The 12,586-nt window shown below is 41.1% G+C and overlaps 1 protein-coding gene across 1 annotated transcript in view; it reads right to left on the bottom strand.

Moving 5' to 3' along the window:
- The window catches only part of Adam12 (ADAM metallopeptidase domain 12), a 277,083-nt gene that overhangs the window by 263,996 nt on the left and 501 nt on the right, over positions 1-12,586 (bottom strand). The window contains exon 2 of the mRNA XM_028772568.1: positions 7,096-7,193. Coding sequence (XP_028628401.1) covers positions 7,096-7,193 — 98 coding nt within the window. The remainder of the gene's footprint in view (positions 1-7,095; positions 7,194-12,586) is intronic.

Below are 12,586 nucleotides of genomic sequence, written 5' to 3'. Positions count from 1 at the left end.
ACATACACACACACACACACACACACACACACACACAGAGAGAGAGAGAGAGAGAGAGAGAGAGAGAGAGAGAGAGAGAGAGAGAGAGAGAGAGAGATAGGACACAGGAACCACTTAAAAGAAATTCCAATAGTTAAAGAAGTATCAATTTGAACAACAAATAAGCCAGAGCAGAGTACTGGATCACAATTATGATAAATATCTATGAAATCCATATTGTCATAAACAAATAATCAAATACAGAGGAAAAAAAAGGGAAAGAAATTAATAAATCTCGCAAGCACGGGAATTTAAGGCCACCTAGCTATTTAGTTGTCCCTCATGGACAGGAAGCATTCCTGTTTCTCCTTAGTGGCAGGTATATAGTGACTTCCTAGTACTGGGTAACAGGGAAAAGAAAGAATTTGACCATAGGGAAGGCTGAGCAGACAATGTTCAACACTAGCATTATGCCATTCTAAAGTACAGAACTGGTAAGATATAAAAAAGTAAGATTTTCCTCCATTTTCTTTGCTGCAAAGCCCAGTCCTGCACAGAGCAAAACATCAGATAACCACGGTTGAGGCTCAGTCTAGATTACGAGCCTTTTGATCTGTTCTGGAGATAGTCAAGTTCATCCAAAACAAGCAAAGTCTCAGAAAAGACTATAGGTAAGAGAAATCTTGAGGGAAATGAGGCTAATAAGAAGAGGACTCCAGAAAAGGATCCTGGGAAAAGTTAGAATGTTAGGGAGAAAACTAAGGAAGTCTGAAGGTTGGATTTAGTCAACAATGACCTACTGATCTGGTTTAATAGCTATGATAAGTGCAGAGATATCAGATGTTAACAAGAGGGGACTGGGCATGATACATAAAGAAATTCCATAATTTATCTTCATTGTTGGTAAATCTAAAACTGCTCAGATATGAACATTTGGAAATCTATCAAAAGCAATCTTTGGGTTTAATAATCAACTTTTTTCTTATTGCTCCAAACCTCCAATGGAGGAAATACATGCCATGTAAGGAAAATTGCATTTCTTTTATATGTGAAGTCCAAGGTGCATACTCAATGGAATTTAAGACTGACTCCACAGGGGTAAAGCTTAAGGCAGTGATGGAAACTCTTAGATATTTCAATACATGTAGACTCCCCCAAAAAACTCTTCAATATACCCCATAACATTCGAATTTCTTTGCATTAAATTTCCCTTGTTAGGGAGGGATACACTTTTAATTTTAAATAATTTATTTTTCTCTTTATTCAGACTATCATGACAACCCAGCAGAAAGAAGGGATATATATCACGAAGAACACATGGTGGATGTTTATGGGAACATATCAAAAAATCATGGCATCAGCAGCAGATGAAATTCATGTAAAACAAAATCTTTTCACATGAGCCATGTGGTTTGAACAAATAATATTCCGTGGAAGCTCAGGTATTTGGACACTTGATCCCTAGATGGCGGCACTGTTTGAGGATGTTATGGAACTTTTAGAAGGCAGAGCCTTGGAGGAAGAACATTATTGGGGTGGGCTTTCAGGGTTTCTAGCCTCCCTTCAGTTTCAGTTCTTTCTCTATTTTCTGGGTGTGGTTGACAATGTGACCTCCCAGCTCCCTGATCCTACTGCCATGGCTTCCCCACCATTATGAATTTGTCCTTTGACGTCAAAGCCAAAATAAGCCCTTTCTTCCTTCAGTCACTTTGGTCATGTTGTTTTATCACAGTGACAAAGAGTAACGGATACAAGGACCTTCTACACTGACAAGAGCAGCAGTCATCCAATGGTTCTGCATATAAGGTATTCTTCCTGGTACTGGGGACCAAATCCCAAGGCTTCAGAGATGTTACCCATCTCCATCCCCATTGTAGGTGTTACTGTAACATGATTTGATAAACTTGCCCCTGGATACTCTTGGACATGCTTGTTGTAGATTTGAAAACATGTCTCTTTCTTTAAAAATGAAGAGTAAAAACACTTTCCAAAAAGTAAACTTGAAAATTTGGTTGCACATAAAAAACACCTTTGTTGCCCTCACACCTGTTGACCAAGTAACTGTGAAGAACCATCCTCACAGGCTGAGTGTTGTGACCCCTTTGGGGAACAATAGAGATAGACCGTCATCCTTCCTGTCATGTGAAATTACTAAAGTTCCACTAATGTTTGTCAAATCACTTTTGGGAAAAATAAGCTCTTCAGTTGAGAGAATTTTAGAATTCTTTTCAGAATTCATGTGTTCTTTTAAATAACTTCAATCTCTCTATTCCAATAAAAGCTTTCAGGCTAAGAAAGGATATGGACACATACACTATCATTAATTGTTATGAACATGTCATATCAACATGAATATGAAAGGCAGGAAAACTGAGCATGGGCTTCACGAGAATGATTTGCTTGTGCTGCTTCTGCAAATTTTCTGTAAGTCTCAGTCTATTGTAAAATAAGTTAACCTTGAAAGTCATGTCACACTATTTGTTCTAGCTTCTCACAGTCTGTGGGCTTCCTTAGAAGAAGCTTCGCTTGTCCTTGTATCTCAGATCCCTCAGTGAAAGTTGATAAGCAATTTTGCAAAGTTGTCCTCTGACCTTCACACTTAAGCACCCTCCCTCCCCATCTCTCTCTCTCTCTCTCTCTCACACACACACACACACACACACACACACACACACACACACACACACACACTTTAACATGAAAAGAACAGACTTTTGAGATCCAAAAGAAGGCTTTTTAAAAGAGAGTAAGTCAGAGTTGAGAGAAGCGGGAGAAGGAAGGCATGCACTGGCTTCAGAGGCCACTAAAGACTGGAAAGGCAGTTCTGGTGAAGTATTAGAAGCTCCTACCCAGAAGGGGAGGAGAGCATGTGAGAAGGAGGGCCAAAGAGCATGAGCCACCCTTCCCAGATGACTGGTTATAAAGGGATGGTTGCGAACAGCCACTTGACACAAGAGCTGGGCTCAGTTTTCTCTGCTTGGGAAATGTTAAGTGTATCTGTTTGAGCAGAATCTGCCTCTACTGTTGTAATGAGTCATTGCTGGATATTTGAGACCTAACATCTGCTAAGGGAAGTTCTGCCCCCCCTCCATTAATCCTTTGGCCTCTTATTTTTCATTTCATGTGCAATTTCCATAATTTCATTGCAATATGAGGAAGCTAGAAATTGGACATTTCCTGGAGCATTCAAAGGCTGAGTTCCACTGAGACCATTGCATGCTCAATCAATGTGACATGTCTTCCCTGAGTCTCAGCTTGATGTTTCCAAGAGGTGACATTGGAGATGGGTCCCCAAAGACACATTAAACTCCCAGTATCACCTTGCATTTGCACAGTAATGTCCCAGCCCCAGATTATTATGAAAGTCATTGTATTCTTTCTCAGGCTTACGATGCCCCCAAGATGAGGGAGAGTACTGAGACAATGCCATGTCATAGCAATGCCAACCAGCTCACCAACAGAAAGCAGGAAGCTCCCTAACTCCAGTAAGGTCCTATCCACATCCCACTCCCACACACTTTTCCAAATCAGCAGCAGCAGCAGTGACAGCTTTTGACAAGAGAGAAAGATGGAGACAAGGAGAGAGTTGCCAACTGCACCTCTGTCTAAGTCATTGGTCTCGTTGACCAACATTTCAACACTGCATATAGTCTCAATGACGCCTCCAACTTCTAAACCTTGCATTCTCATTAAAACCCTCCAAAGACATTTACAAATTTATTCTTCTATACTTTCATAATGCTCTCTAAGTTAACCCCCTCCTCCTCATTTCTTGTAGTGGTTATCAGCTATCGTAATGCTGTGACCCTTTAATACAGTTCCTCATGTTACGGTGACTCCCTCATCATAAAATTATTTTTGTTACTACTTCATAACTGTAATTTTGCAATTGTTATGATTCATAATGCAAATATTTGATGTTCAGAGTATCTGATATGTGACCTGTAAAAGGGTCATTCAACCCTTCAAGGGGTTGCGACCCACAGGTTGAGAATCACTGTTCTCACACCTCCTCTCTTCTCACACCAAACTTCTTTCCTCCAAGTCTTCCTATTTCCATGTCTCTCTTTGTGTGTGAGCCACTACATTTAATTAGAAGTGCCTGAATGAGCATGGATATGGGGATATTTGCTCAAGTAGGGGCAATGTATCAGTGGTTATATCACTGAGGAATACAGGGACTCTTAAAAAGGGCAATGCTTGTGTCTTCTCCTGAGCCAAAAGGGAATGATCACTGATAATACACTTCTGGGCAGTTCTAATATATACACAGACTGAGAGCCAGTGAACATGGCACAGTGATGATGTGGGAAAACCATATTAAATGGGGGTCCTTTCTCCCTGAGCGTGTCCATGGTGGCAATTTCTTCTGTGTACCCAGGGCCCAGACAACAGGGAGTATCTTTAACATTGTTAATATACTGGCAGGTATACCTGATGCTCCCTGATAATACTCTCCAGTCTGACCAGTTCTTACTATTGCCTCCTCCTCTTTCTTGATGTTGCTCCAACTTTCTCACAGCCAGTGACCCATATGTGAGTTGGTATATCCCCACTGTGCACAGTGTGCTGGTTATAAATCCAGCTCCTTCCTGTGCTGCAATTATGGCCACGTAATGTTAATGTCACAACTGTGTGTTAAGCTGAGCCCTGTGGCATCAAACACTAAGAAAGGTCACCAACTAACCTCTGTCCCCATTCTCTTAAATGGTGTCAATATTATGGAGTCACTTGAATGCAATTTACTTTAGCTCATCCCCTTATGGTTCTACTTCTGGGCCAGAATCCCACAAGAGTCGGGAACTGTATCAAGCAGTGCTTTCTAGTTTCTGGTGTTGCAGACCACCTTATGAAAAAAGAGCTTGGTCAGAAGTGATGTACCAGTTTTTCCTTATATATGCCGCATGGCACCTGCTAGATGGCTAATGAACACAAAAGATGAAGCCAAGGCCAGAAGCCAGAACAAAACCAACCTGGCTGTTACTAATGGTGATGAGTCATCAACATGGCAGCTCATTGTACTAGTTCACCCAAGGACTGGTGATACATAAACACAGGATAGCCAGCTAGACCTGCACTTCTAATGAACCATACCGGGGCATGAAGACCTTTGTAGGTCATGTATATTCCAAACATTATATAGAATATACTTATACTAAAAAAAACTTACCTTCACTGTTGATCTAAATCTCAAATCTAAACACATATTCTGTACTTGTAAACACTGAGTCTTACAAATATACTCCTGGGAAACTCCTTATCACTCTTTCCACCGCCCAGAAACCGTGTGTGTGTGTGTGTGTGTGTGTGTGTGTGTGTGTGCTTGTGTAGAGGTAAAAAGACAACTTGAAAGAATTGGTTTCTCTCTTTTGACCACGTGGGTCCTGGAGACTGAGCTCAGATTATCAAGGTTGGCAGCAAGCCTCTTTACCTACTGAGCCGCTCTGCTAACCCATTGCCTATACATACTTTAGTATATACATATATTCTTTGTTAAATACTATATTTCTCTTCTTCTTCATTCATCATTTCCTAATAAGACTGACCAATAGCATGATGGGAAGTTTTTTTTACTATCTGTGTTTTCTTCTAGGAAACAGCATCAGTGAGTGCCAACATGCTTCCTTGTCCTCCAGTATATACAATTTGGGACCACCTCTACAAAACATATTTTTTCCCCTAAGTGCAGATTGGATACTTGGCTCCTTTAGCCAAACCACTAACCTCTCCTAAAACAATTTCAAATGCATGCTTTCCAGGAGATAAATGGATGCTATAAATCATCCCATCTGTCCCCATACAGAGGGGCCCAGTGACTATTCTGGAAAGCTACATGGGATTTCTATAGCCTGATGCTTTTTTTTAAAGTCTGTTTTCTATCATGAAAAATGATCTAAAAATACTTGCATACAACACCAGGGCGAACCCATCAGCGTGATCTCTCCTTAGGACTCAGGTTTTTATAGATTTCATCATCTTCTGTTGCTATGTATTCTGAAATTTAAGAAAGCCATGCCTGCTTGGCAGATGAAACTACCAAAGTGTGAATTGGCAAAATTCCTATTGTTTATGTTCCATCACAAAAGGTGCAAAGCAAACATGACAAAAGCAAACAAGGTTTAGACTGTATTAAAACTCATAGTGAATTGTTGTTGTATAAAAACATTTTTATTAATAACCAGTTGGGAAAAACCAAAATGTTGATTATATTGACATAAATACAAAAAATAGTTGTCATTCAAGTAAACTGAATGCAGAGGTTATGTCTTGTAACCGTTGGCATTTGGTTGGAAAATTATTTTCCAGTGCTAGGAATTGAACCCAGGGCATCATGCAGGCTAGATGAATGTTCCATCACAAGCTACATTCTCAGCAGACCCCCCCCCCCGGGTGCTTTTTTTGAAAAAGGCATTACTATTGATATACTATTGTATGCATATAAATGTTCGCTTAAATGTATGTGTGTTCACCATTTGTATGACTGGTGTCCATGGAGGCCAGAAGGAAATGTCAGTTCCACACAATTGAAGTCACAGATGGTTGTGAGCCACCTGACATGAGTGCTAGGAACTGAACTGTGTAAGAGCAACAAGGGGTCTTAACTAATGAGTCATCTCTCCCTTCCATTCCCAAATTAATCTCAGTAGATGCTACCATTGTGGAGCCTCCGATTAGAGCTGCCCCACCAGAATTGGACTCATTTTAACTCCCGCTAAGAACAGAGCTCTTATTTCAAAGGGACAAAGTTTTTAGACTGAAATGAGTAAAGACAAAGCATGAACAGAATAACAGTTTGGTCAACACAATTTTGAAACTTCTAATATCTCAAAACTGAGGGTGAAAAAGAAAGGAAGGAAGGAAGGAAGGAAGGAAGGAAGGAAGGAAGGAAGAAGGAAGACAGAAAGAGAAAGAAAGAGAGAGAGAAAGAAAGAAAGAAAGAAAGAAAGAAAGAAAGAAAGAAAGAAGGAGAGAAAGAAAGAAAGAAAGAAAGAAAGAAGGAAAGAAAGAAAGAAAGAAAGGAAGGAAGAAAGGAGGGAGGGAGGGAGGGAGGGAGGGAGGAAGGAAGGAAGGAAGGAAGGAAGGAAGGAAGGAAGGAAGGAAGGGCGAGCATCTAACCTTGGCTGGGATGTTCTGTCCTGGGATCCCAGGGTCCTTGCTCAGAAGGGAGACTCTGGCCACTTCATAAGCTCCTCTCTGGTCCCACGAACTCACCCCTGAATCAAAAGAAAAGCATCTGGGTTTTCATTCTGGTGGAGGAATTTGGCATCAGAAGCTTATTACAAAAATGACACAGTGAAAACACTTGGAAGTTGAGAGAGCCCAGGGAAATGCTAGAATTCATTAAATCACCATAGGCATTAAGAACGAATACATTCTCTGACAATTTCAACGTTAAAATATTGTACCTTAAAGACAACAAATTGAATTTTTCTGTAATCCGTGTTGGATTATTAGTTCGGGCAAAGTATATAATTCAGTCCTTAAATTAGCAACCAAAGTGCATATGCAGTGACTTTTAAAAATGATAAATTAGTGGCACACTTAAGATCAACTCTATTAAAAGTCCCAAGGCCTTAACTGTATTAAGACTACATCCATCTACTTAAGTCTCAGTGAATATGTTAGACCCAATGCCAAGTCTCCTCTGGGCACTTAGGAAGTCTAATTTTATATGCTCTGGTAAGTGATTCTATAGATAAAATTAATTTGCCAGTTCAGACTGACTAGACTGGTTTATTCACTTATTTATTTTTAAATAAAGTCATTTGAAAAGCTATTCAATGCACTTGTCTCTTGGAGTCTTGTCTGAGGTGGCTGACAGGCCACAGGTTCAATTCTGCCCCATTTCCATAAGCAAACCCGATGGAAAGAATAACATTTTCTCTTCTGGAGGGTGTATCGTTTTCATAGCCAGCATGGTGATTTCTCTGGACTTGTTCGCCTATGAGGTCACACACTTGCTATTTGGTGGGCTCACAGCATGGGCCTGGAGGTGAGGGATGGGACCAGATTCCCCCACGTGTTATTCCCATTTCTTCAGCCAGAATTCATGATTTTCAGACTTGAGTCATAATCGCACAGTTTCAAGTTACTAAAGACTTCATATTTATGGGGCACAAACGGTATTGAAATTTTAATCCTAGACATTTTACAATTCCCTTAATACTTCTAAATCCACACCGTTTTATCATTCTCGAAGTGGAAGTCTGCAGTTATAGTCAGGTTACAAAGGGATTACTACTGGAACGTTAACTGTCTCCTGTAGCCTTTCCAGAACAATCTCAAGCTGGTCTCAAGCTTTCTAAACTCCTGGTTGTTGAGTAGCATGGGCTGAAAAGTCAGGAACATGTCCAGAGGCAGAGAAATGTACTGGGAACCTCAGCCATCTTGGACAGAGGGAGAAAAGAACATGGACATATGTCAGGTAAGGAAAGGAGGGTGGCAAAAGTGCTGAGATGGCTAGCCAGAGCTAGGAGAGAAGCCACTAGGCATGTCTGAGAGGGAGTTTATAATCGGGTTAGTTGAGGTGGGAAGACCCACCCTAAAGTCATTGACATCTTCCTATGTCTCGAGTTCCAGATGCAATAAAAAGAAAGCAGTGAGCTAAGCAACAACATTCAACTTCTTCCTCACTATAGATGCAATGAGACCAGGAGCCTCAGACTCCTGACTATATCCAAGTCTTTCCTGCCATGATGGACCCTTCCCTTGAGCTGTGGACTCAAACTGGGAACTCTTCCTTCCCTAAGTTGTTTTTGTTAAGTATTTGGTCCCAATGAGAAAAGAAACTACTACCATGTGCAGACAACACAAATGTTCAGAGATGAATTCATGTGTCAGAGGTGACATCTGAACATATCAGGGGAACACGAGCTAAAAAGAAAGAAAGGGGCTATCAGAAATCCACTTTGTTGCAGTGCATCATGCTGGCAATCTGTGCCTTCATCTGGTGGCCCCCAGGGGCTCACAGGTTGTGCATTAAGGGTTGACAGCATGGGTTCCTTGTCCCATTGTCATTGCCACTGTTGTCACCATCTCCAGTGCTTCATTCATATGCTTCTATTCAGAAAGCCCATTGTGTCTGCAGTATGGAAACCCTGATCTCTTAAATACACTTCATTGCAGAAGACACGGCAGTATCAGTCCTATGTCTAACATATGGACATAAAAAGAACTACCCTATGATGGATATACTTGGCCCAGAGACAGTAGAATGAATATGAGCAGAGCATCCTTAATCTAAAAATCCAGACTCTGAAACCAATCCCCACACAGACATTCTTGAACTGGAAATGCTGCCATCAGTGTAAAATTCCGTGCCTGACTCCTTCCTAGTGATGTCACAGTCATGATGCAGGTATTCTAACACTGAATATGATTAAGTATACACAGAAGATGGGTTTAAATAGTATGTGAAACATAAATGGGCACTGGGAGATGGCTCAGCCCATAAAGTGCCTGCATGCAAGAATGGGGAATCTGACGTCAGATTGCCAGTACCCATATGAAAACAAGGGATGGCGGTGTGAGGCAGGCAGACATAGATGGATCCTTGCAGTTCACTGGCTAGCCAGGCTAGCCAATCAGTGAGTTCTGGACTCAGCAAGAAAATAATAACATAACAACAACAACAGTTTGAAAAGAAATAGAAGAAGGGACTCAACTGAAGTAGAAATGTAGTTCTTTGGAAAGACAGTTGTGTCAGATGGTGTTTTGCTGGGACAAACACATGAAGGAGTGTTTTCCTGAAGTGGATACAAGCGAAAGGATGTTTTGCTAAAGCAGACACATGAAGGAATGTTTCACTGAAGTGGGCACAGGTGAAATGATGCTCTGTTAAAGCAAACATATGAAAGGATGTGTGATGAAGGATTCTTTGATGATGATGTGCATGTATTGGTTCCCCTTGCATGCATTGTCGAGCTCCATTTGTTGTACCTCCATAGAAAGAAACACACTACGAAACTCTTGGTGGTGTGCTGGCAGCTTCTTGCTGCTTCCTCAGACTCAGGCTGATTGGCAGAGTGATGTCAATGAGTGATACAAACTCACATGGAGTTTTGCTAAGCTGAGGAAAGACCCATGAAGGACGTGTGATGTTTGGAGGGCGTATAAATAAAACACAACAGACAGTGAAGAAGGCTTGTTTGCTTACATAGCTAGCTCTGCAACGCTTTTTGGTCTCTGGTCTTCCTTGATGTCCACTTCCTTGAAAGAACTATGACAAAGAACTTCTCCTGGCATCCCTGCTGGTCCTGGTCCCTCTTGCTGACTTATGCCGAGGCCTGGCTGTTATCCCAACACTACTGAACTGGACTGCTGGTATATCATGAATTGTTTGCAAGTGGATCGAGCTGCCACTGCTGATCTGTGAACGAAACTGTTGATTTCCTGACAATGCAAATGGGATTTGCTCCAAAGAACCTTTCTAAACAGGTCCACGTCCCCCATATCCTAATAACCTTTCTCTTCCATTACCTCTGGTGGGTGGTGGGCTAGAAGGGAGGTTAAAGATTTTAAGAAACATCATTAAAAATAAGGTTTGAAAAAATCAATAGCAACACTAAATATTGACCTCTGGCTTCTGTCATGCACACAAAAACATATGTATATGTGTGTGTATGTATGTATGTATGTATGTATGTATGTATGTGTACTAAAAATTTTCTTTTATACAAATATAAATGAATTTTTTGTGTTTATACATGAACCACATCTCCAAAATATCTAGTAATGCATATGCATATGCAAATATTCTAGAATCTAGACAAAACTTTTTGAATTAACTTCCAATCCCAAGCACGGCCAGAAGAGGCACTCAGCCTATAAGGCTGGTTCAAGGAGCAGCACATGTGCCATGAAAGGAGACTGAGGGAGGAGCTCTGCATTCTGCATCCTCTGCATCATGTTTGAATCTATCCTGCAAATCCAACATCGTCTCAAGAATAAAACAATAGCAAGGAAAAACCGATGAGGGGAGTGTCTAGAGATGAGACTCCCGAGGGAGACGCCAGGAGAAAACTTTTGGGGATTGCTGGCTTTGAAGAACACATGAGTTGAGATCTGAAGATGAGAACTCTCCTGATCCAGTAGAAGGAAGATCACATTAGCCAAGAAAAGTGAATCTTTGTGTGTGTGTGCGTGTGCGTGTGTGTGTGTGTGTGTGTGTGTGTTTGTGTGTGACAAGTTGAGTATGACCAGCCTAGGGAATGATCACACAAAGTGCAGGTGGGCACAAGCATCTCAGGGTCCTTGCCACACAAAGGCACTAGCTTTGAGTTAAATTATCAATACAAGTTAATTTGTAAAAGTAGTTGATGGTAGGTAAAGCCACTTGTCCTGGAGTCTGATAAACTGGACAGAGGAAGAGATCTAACATTGGTATCACCTGTTCCCCAGGACCCAACCCTAGCAAGAGGAAGACAGAATACTTCCCCATACTTTCTCAGTCATGGCAGAGAAAGACCTAGTAGACTTCCCCAAAGGCTTCAGATGCTTCAGGCAAGGTCTTTTCATGTTCTACAGCCCACCTGAGCTGCTGTCTTAGATAGAAGCAGATGGTACATGGTCCCCTAATCAAGCCAGTTACTACATGTTCTCTCTCCCAGGAGAGATACCTTGACATTGGGAGCATAAGGAAGGTCTGTGGGTGGGGAACTTGGATTTGATCATCCTGAGAGCCAACAAACCCAATGGAAAGAACTTCTTCAGCCTTTCAGGACAAGTTCCTCGGGCATTCTTGGTGGCAGAGAATGATAGCTACTAGATTTCCTGTAAGCCAAATGTGCCCAACATTAAACACTCTCCCCTTTCACCTACATTTTTTTCCAGGCTCTGAATCCAAAATAAGGCTCTCTTTTGGTTCCAAAGTTCTTCACAAAGAAACTTTATTTCTAGATATTCCTAGGAGAATCTGAAGGCAGACTGGGCCAATGCTTGTGAGACATTTTGCAAGGCTCTGGAGAAGTTGCATAACTGTACTATCTGCTGAGCACAGTGTTTATTATCTGTGTACAGGAATAATGGAGCCATCTCTGGGCTTTTTAATTGGTTGCACAATATCCCCTCCATGGGATCTGTGGTCAGGAGGCTGTTTCTTATGAGCTTTGCTTATGTATTTATGCACTAGTATTTCTTTTAGATGATACAAATAAAATTTTTATTTGTGCGGCATGGGTAGACAGGATGAATTACACACAGCTGTGAGATATCAGGATGTATTTTATGCAGCTATCTTGTTGACAAACCATAAAAGGAGGTCTTGAATGATGCATACATTCAGAAAATATGACCTTATAAAATGCACAGTTTGTATACAGTTTGTTTTTTATAATCTGTATTTGGGCATTGACAAAACTCACTGTTATCTAAAGAAGAAATGTGGGCAGCTCATACTGGGAAAAAGCTTCCAGTTTCTTTGATCCTGGGTAAACCTAACACACCATTTGCTCTGTGGATAAAGAGTAAGTACAATAAGAAGTCTCATCATGAAAAAAAAAACACAGTAGCTATTTTGATTTCTAATGCAAATTATCTTCTACAAGAACGGACTCTCACTCCCTGTGTATGTCTCTCTCTCTCTCTCTCTCTCTCTCTCTCTCTCTCT

Source organism: Grammomys surdaster, unplaced genomic scaffold (genome assembly GCF_004785775.1).
Source record: "Grammomys surdaster isolate TR1022 unplaced genomic scaffold, NIH_TR_1.0 214, whole genome shotgun sequence".
Lineage (NCBI taxonomy): Eukaryota > Metazoa > Chordata > Mammalia > Rodentia > Muridae > Grammomys > Grammomys surdaster.
Note: the sequence above shows the minus strand (reverse complement) of the source record. Positions and strands in the feature narration are given on the sequence as shown.